At 37.4% G+C, this 7814-nt stretch overlaps 2 protein-coding genes across 2 annotated transcripts in view; both read right to left on the bottom strand.

The window, feature by feature from the left end:
- Positions 1 to 630: 630 nt before the first annotated feature.
- Positions 631 to 1718, bottom strand: LOC103472763 (uncharacterized). The gene is made up of 5 exons (XM_008422595.1): positions 1669 to 1718; positions 1192 to 1536; positions 980 to 1102; positions 848 to 882; positions 631 to 756 (listed from the first exon to the last, which is right to left on the bottom strand). Exons 1-5 carry the CDS (start codon positions 1709 to 1711, stop codon positions 631 to 633), a joined length of 672 nt encoding a protein of 223 aa, XP_008420817.1. The 5' UTR covers positions 1712 to 1718.
- A 4242-nt stretch (positions 1719 to 5960) lies between these two features.
- LOC103472721 (potassium/sodium hyperpolarization-activated cyclic nucleotide-gated channel 2-like) overlaps positions 5961 to 7814 on the bottom strand; it is an 11532-nt gene continuing 9678 nt past the window's right edge. The window contains exons 6-7 of the mRNA XM_008422538.2: positions 7129 to 7369; positions 5961 to 6387 (exon numbers count right to left, since the gene is read on the bottom strand). Of these exons, the coding sequence (XP_008420760.1) occupies positions 6179 to 6387; positions 7129 to 7369 (450 nt within the window). The 3' untranslated portion in view covers positions 5961 to 6178. The remainder of the gene's footprint in view (positions 6388 to 7128; positions 7370 to 7814) is intronic.

The following is a 7814-nucleotide window of genomic DNA, read 5'->3' as shown; positions in this document are numbered from 1 at the left end:
AAGCTCTGAAACAAGCTAATATAAATTAGTATTAAATGTAGTTATCAACTGAAGCAAAGACATGAACTGCCTCCATGTTTTAACAGAACGTCACCCAAAAGATCCTGAACCTTCAATGACTATGATCATCCCTGCAGACTGTCAAATCAGTTAAAATGACTCATTAGCAGCCAATGCTAAACAGCTCAACCTTTCTGACACATTGACCACTGGGTCATAAGATCAGGTTTGTAAAACATGGATTAATTAGAATGGCTGCCATAAAAAAATAAAAAAAATACCCCGATACTTAAATATTTACAGATTACGTTCTTTATAAATTGAAAGCAGTGCTGCTCTGATGCAGAGAGCTTGAAGCAGTCTCTGTGGTATTTTGTTTTTCTCATCTGCCGTCACCACAGTGGAAACAAGCAGCAACGTGATTGAAGGACCTTTTGCCAGCATGTACCAGTGTTATTCTACCTCACATCTAAACATAGATTCAAAAAGCTTTATTTGGTCTTCCTTACATGTTTCTTACAAGTTTGAAAAGTCAATAAACAGAAACCTTCTGTAATTAAAAAAACAACAAGAAAATGAACTTCACAAAACATTTTTCTTTACTATCAGTTGCTGTTTCTCTTGGTGAGTCTATCTTGTAGCAGCATAGAGAACTCCACGTGACTCCACCACTCGTTCTGCTGCTGGTCTTCTGTTGCTTTTTACTTTTGGAGGGAACCTCAGTGCTGAGTAGTTCTGGGTGCAAGAGTCCAAATTCTGCAAAATAAAATAACTGACAGTCACTAACTTAGAAACATAAAGAACGGGTTTAATTGAGGAAACATGTAATTTGTTTCAAATTGATTACCTCACAGCGTTCTGTATTATTTCTGTGTGTTGGAGCTGAAAACAACCACAACCCTTAATACTGTTGGTTTAATCAGGACATTTTTACACGAATAAACATCTCACTTTTCAGTGGGAATTAAAATATTTATACCTGGATACAAAGTCCTGATTTTGACAACCAAACTGATGATAACCATTGCAAGAAAAATGACTACGCCACCCAGGATCCAGTTCATCAGGTTGTCTGGTTCTTCAATCTGATGTAAAAGACTGACTAGGAAAAAATAATCCCATCATAATTGGAAATTAATCAGTATCCAGTATTTATTTAGTCACTTGAAATATGCAGGATCACAATCTTACCTTCGACATGTAAATATGTTGCACTGAAGACTCCAGGGAAATCCTCAGCATAAAACCCACAGAAATACAATCCAGAGTCGTTCACCTCCACCTGCTTGATGTCCAGAAATATGTTTGTGACGTTGGATCTCATGGTAAATCTGCCCTGATGAAATTCATCAAAAAATGAGGGAACAGCTTCTGAGGTGGACATAGACGAGATCCGGCTCACGTTGGCTCCATCGGCCAGCTTGAACCAGAAAATGTGACCGGCAATCCAGCTAAGGTTGACGCATCGCAGAGTGACTTCTTCATGGGTTTGAACCGTCACGGTTTGAAACAGGCAGACTGACACAGCGACCCAACCTGAAACAAACAAATAATAAAAAGAAAAACCAGTATGCTTTTTGTTAAGTTCAAAACTATGAATGTGAAATGGTGGATTACAATGCAGTGAGCTGGCGTGTGTACTGAGAAAAGACACGTAGGTGTACTTACTGAGGTTGCAGAGTAAAGCGAGCATCAAGCTGAAGGTTCCCATTGTGAACACAGTGAGACCCTGAATGGACAGTGTTAGTGACTGAACTGTGCTCCACTAGCAATGATTTCACTGTCAGGAGGTGGGGTGTTCGGTTAGTATCCGCTTACCATTCACAGTGAGAATGAATTTGGATTGAGCATTATTTTGAAGAGAAAAAAAAAGAGACAAAAGAAATAATTATTCTTTTTACTTTGTTCAACAGAGCAGTAAAAAACCTAAAACTCCAACTTTTTTCTGTGTGTTTTGAAGGAAAGCAGTAAGGCCATCATTTATATCAACTTATATGTCACAATATTTAAATACTGTGTGAACAGGAAAATAAAATATGTCTCATCTCTATTAGGTTTTTCTGCCTTGCAGGGTCACGATTGACGATTCTGACTCTACTCATCCAGGTGGAACTTCACTCTGAGGAAACAGTTCAGCAAGTCTAAAAAACAGGATCCAAAATGTTCCGACTTTCACTGATTATTAAACGACCAGGAACGATTGTAGATAGGTTACTGCATCAATACCCATCAGGATGAAATCCTGATGGACAACTTAAACCACTGACCAGTCAGGTGCCAGCTAGGTGAGTGTCACCTGAGGAGAGGCAGTCTGGGTGGCACAGTAAAAATGCTAGTTTATCTAATTTCTCTTCAGTTTCAGATTGTGATGAATGGTACGGCAGAATGTTTGGGTTTCTGTTACCCAAACAGAAACACGTGGATTTGTCTCTGCAGTCGATTCAAAACCTGGGACATCCAGAACACAAACAGACACTTGAATGGATCACAGCCTCACTAGGCACCAAAGACAGTCTGCCTGTGTATTCAGTGTAAGAACTGCATTAAAGTAAATCTTTTCATGAACCTAAGAAACTGATGTGTATACATACAATTGTTGAAACAGTACATAAAAACACAATTGACCACAGACACTGCTTTCACTGAATCTACAATAACTAGATGAAAGCAGTGGGTGTTGCAATGAACGCAAAAAGGTGAGTCTAGCACCTCTGGTTTAACCCATGTAGCAACTCTCTTCTACTGCATCATCCAGACATCACTGATGCCCCTCTTTACCCGCTGACCTACAGTATTTGAGACCATATCTTTCCAGACACTGTATTATTTTCGGAGTCACTGACTCTGTAAATCTAAAAACCTTTTGAGCACTGTGCCATTGTAATCACACTTCAGTACTAATGACAGCTGTTAAGTTTTCTTCATATCTCTCTCCATGGATAAACGTTCAGGACAGGCTGTGTTGGCCGATCTGCTGGATACTGAGATATGTCTTGGAAAAAAAAAGAGTGGCGGAATATTTATCCATATATCCATATTTATTTCCCTGTGTTTGGTCAATAAAAGTATCATTCGCTGACTTCCATAATGTTTTCTCTTCATTTCTTTGAGTATTCCTGAAAGCCAACAAGTTGCACTTTGGAATGACCTTATTATTGTGTCATGTTTTTGATCTGAGTTTGTTTTACTGCATGAAATGTCTCAATGAGTGCTCATCCAAGACTGGTGATTCCATACTTTTAGCCAGGGGTTGTACAAAGAGATCATTTGTTGATCCTCAAAGGATAACTTAGAACAATAGGTATATTTTAATACTCTTTAAGCCTATTAAAACTGACTCATTTTAATAAATGGCATCAAATCTATTGACTGTATTTTTTTTATTTACAGAGAAAAAAATGTCAATATTTTTCCATTTAGATCCTACAGTTCTAACTATAATGTTTAAATTCACAGCTCTGATTAATTTTCATCCAGTCTGTACTATTTAAATCTTAACGGTATAAAGATTAGCTCTGTTATGCCAGTGATGTTACACTTATCAACTTAAAGTCAACACTTGTAGACTACACATTGCAAAAATCTGTTAACTTGCCTTTTCTCCATTGAGTACAAAACACTTGGTCTCTTGTGCTGTGAGGCTGCTTTTTATTCTTAGGTCAAACCTGACCTTTTATTCTTTATCATCCAATGCCTTTTGGAGAATAAAAATGCACGTTCCTGTGTGGGGAGGCGTTAACCGATTGCGCCACAGAGACGATGCAATGCAGAATATTGCTGCTCACACAAGCACCACGTCTCTCGACAAGCACCACAGCGTTCTGTAGCGTTGTTACCACAAGTCAAAGGGCAAAAAATTGAGTAATCCAAAAGTTGCCTTCGATCAAGGATTTTTCATGCCTCGAATATTGACTGAAGCAAGTCTTTCCAAAAGTGGCGGCCAAGAATTTTGGATGTTGGCCAACAATCAGTGGTAGTCAACCTCAGAACATCCGTTGGATTTTCTAGATTAAAGACGCACGTCCCTGGGTGGGCTCGAACCACCAACCTTTCGGTTAACAGCCGAACNACTGCAACCCAGTTCCAGATGTGATATCTGATCTACGGTCTGAGCCCGGTTCAAATCTCGGTCAAACTGTTTCACATGAAGATGAACAGGCAGTTGTGACCTCCAGGTCAGTTCATACACACACTAAAGAAGAGAACACTTTAAACTGACTAACATTAGACTGAATATGAACTAAAGTAACAACAAAATGATAATACCAAAAAATCTCTATCAGARGAATAAACATGTTTTTACCAAAATGACACATTGAGTTTATGCTAAAACGAGACTTTTTATCTATACACAAACCTTGTACTAATTTTCATTGCCTGTTGTATTTGGAGATCAAGCGCTGACTGTAAATATTGGTTTTATACATTTTAACCATAAAACATTTGATCTAAAWGWMTTTCTTRTTCTTAAAATTGTAATTATGTTACTTTCATATTAGTCTTTAAAATGTCAGAATTTGTTCATAAGTTTATAGTTTTGTTTGTYTGATGACATAATTTTYAAATGAAATAAAACGTAATGATTTGTTACTGAAAAACCAAGCAGATTTTCTCTTTATATRGTGTTTTACTYTKACTTTAATAATTTCTTGGACAGCTTGTGTTTACCATTTAWTACATAACCMAAGTCASTCCCTGGAAAAAGTCCCCCAGAAGACATTTTAATATAAAAATGACCAGAATTACAGGAAAACAAATATCTAAGATTGCACCAACATCAGATCTCTGAMGTAGCACTGAATTATTAGCTGCTGTTCAGAAAAACATCTGCATCATCAGCCGTCTGTGATGTACAGCAATATTTCCTTTCAGTGCTTACACTCTTTGCACAAAACGCAACGGTTTTGTGCAAACCGTTGCGTTTGCACAAAACGCAACGGTTTTGTGTTGCGTTTTGTGCAAATGCAACACAAAACGCATAGTGTTCCAAAACACTATGTTTTGGAACACTATGTTCCAAAACAGTGTTTTGGAAATGTAAACAAATGCTTCTTGAAATTAAAAAAGCAATGCAATGTGTACAAATATGAGGTAATGTTCTTTGACGTTCTATGACAGCTGCTTTGGAAAACTCATTATCTCTCAGGGTCAGAAATATTTATATTTACTCTGCATAATCAGTGCAAGCAAAATATAAACATTTTGGCAGAAACCCAGTCAGAGAAGGTCTAATTACAGCTCTACAAACATGCAAAGCCTTTTGACCCTCAAATTATATTTTTATACAATTTAAAATATTACCACCACTCTATTAAAACCTGTTTTGACCGAAACACTTTAGAAACAAACCTTATTAGCAGGATCTTAAGCATGTAAAGAAGAGGCAGTTGATGAAAAAACCCAAACAATCTCAGTTTTATCATTTCTCCGCCTGCATTTGCCTCTCTTCCTGGTGAAAAGTGCTTGACGAGAATCTTAGCTGAATTTAACTGATTCAATCTGGTAAAGTAACAACATACTGAGAGTTTTATTCACTTATTTCTTTTTTTGTACGTCTGGTCATTTAAAAAGACATTATTCTTTGAAACCAAGTGTAACTGTAAATCCTGACAATGACAAATGAGTAAAATAGGGTGATGTAAAAGTTCACCACCACCTGCAGCTGCGGTCACAGTTTAGTTATTACATCACTGGAGCTTATCGGCCATTGGTATTAACCTCCATGTGACACAACATACAGATCTTAGGGATCATTTGAATCAGAAAGCTTCATGATGCACCACCATCTGCTGCTCCCATGTCAGTGCTGGGCAAACAGAAATCCAGTCATTGAGGTCCAGTGGCTTTTTTTGGATTCTTTTCTGCTTGAACACCTGATTTATATGGCTTACAGTCTATAACTTGTTAAAAAACAACATGTGGATCTATAACTCTCTGTTATACAGAAGAAGAAACTGTAAAAAGCGCTGACAAAGGTTTATTCAGTTTGTGAACATCAATACAATCCAAGTAAACATTATGGTGAGTTTTAATATTCAAGTGACAATTTGTAATTAATGATTGTGCAATAGTTTCAATCAAGTGATGCAGCATTTAACAACATCTGTATTTTTTATTTTCTTGAGATCTGTTAGAAAGGTCTTTGTATGTCTGGCTGGAGTCTCTTTCTCTTCTTCCTTCACTCAGACTCAGTCGTTGGAGGTTGATAACTGGATCTGCGTGAAACTCGATCCAGTCGCTCCACAGCCACGCTCTCMAACGCCCGCCTCATCAGAGGATGCTCCTCCAGGACTTCGTTGAAGTCGTCCACGCTCAGCGAATAAAGGCGACAGTAGGTGTCGGCCCTCACGCTGGCCGTCCGTCGGCCCTGAGTTAGTAGGCAGATCTCTGAGCCAAGAAAAACAATCGATTTAGTCATAAAGTTAGAAGAAAAACTCAAAATCTTTCTAAATATTTTTGGTCTAGTTTCTAGTCCAAATATTTTAGTGCACTTGAAGTAACTTTTCAACAAGATATTGGAGCTAGTTTTAAGTTCAGAATTGCTTAATATTGACTTAAAAATGTACTAGTTTCACAGGCTGATTATTTTACTTATAGTGTTGGATAAATGTCTTGTAATAAGTGAAATAATATGCCAGTGGAACTGGTACTTGTTACTTACATTAAGAAATAATTGACTTAAAACAAGCTCCTATATCTTACAGAAATGCTATTTATAAATTAGTTTTGTCTTATTTCAAGTGAATCTTGTTTCCTCTAGAAAGATTCATGGTAAGATTTTGGGTTTTTTCACAGCACAAGTAAAAAGAAAAACTACACTGCCAGACTTATTTACAGTTTAATCATAATCAAGCAACTTGCACATTATCTTCATTGCATTTACAGAGTGAAATATTTCATAATTTTTTGTTTTTTCTTCAAAATGACATCAAGCCAATGATGAAAAATTACATTTACCATTAGAAATTCAGAAGAAATAGTAAATATTAGTTGGAAAATGTAGTGCAGTTACAACCAAGGGTTCTGTGGGAGATTTTATAAAAGAAGGGCAGCAATAATCTGAATTATGAAGACTCTCGTAGAGCTGATAAGTAGCCGAATAGAGTTTTAATACTCTGCTGTATTTACCTCCAAAGTAGGCTCCATCACTGAGCACTAACTCCTTACTGCCACGCGGGATAATCGTGACGGTGCCATGCTGGATGAAATACATTTTCCGACCCAGCGTTCCCTCTCGTATTACATAGTCTCCCGGCTGGAAAACTTCAAAGCGCAGCTTGGTCAGGATCACGGTGACAAAGTGAGGGTCGGTGTTGGCAAAGAGCGGCATGTTGGCGACAAGTCCACGGCAGTTATAGCTGACAATCTCCTGCATGACAGAGACAAAATGGACAGAAGTAAACTAAGTGGGAAAACACATTTTCAGTTTTCTGCTGTGCATGTTGAAGACTGTTGATAAAATGTATAACTATTAACTCATTTAAAGTGTCAAACTCCAGTCTTCAAGGGTCGTTGTTTTGCAACTTTTAGATTTGATTCTGGCTCAACACAACTGAATGAAATAGCTAAGTTCTGCTAATTAACTGTAATTGGGAGGATCTTATATGAAGTATTACATAAACGTTGTGGCAACGATACAATAATTATGACACTTAAACTCCTGGCACTTCATGCAGACACTCTGTCTGATAGAGATTTTTTTGGTATTATCATTTTGTTGTTACTTTAGTTCATATTCAGTCTAATGTTAGTCAGTTTAAAGTGTTCTCTTCTTTAGTGTGTGTATGAACTGACCTGGAGGTCACAACTGCCTG

The sequence above is a fragment of the Poecilia reticulata genome, linkage group LG11 (assembly GCF_000633615.1).
Source record: "Poecilia reticulata strain Guanapo linkage group LG11, Guppy_female_1.0+MT, whole genome shotgun sequence".
Lineage (NCBI taxonomy): Eukaryota > Metazoa > Chordata > Actinopteri > Cyprinodontiformes > Poeciliidae > Poecilia > Poecilia reticulata.
This window is presented reverse-complemented; position numbering and strand designations above follow the sequence as displayed.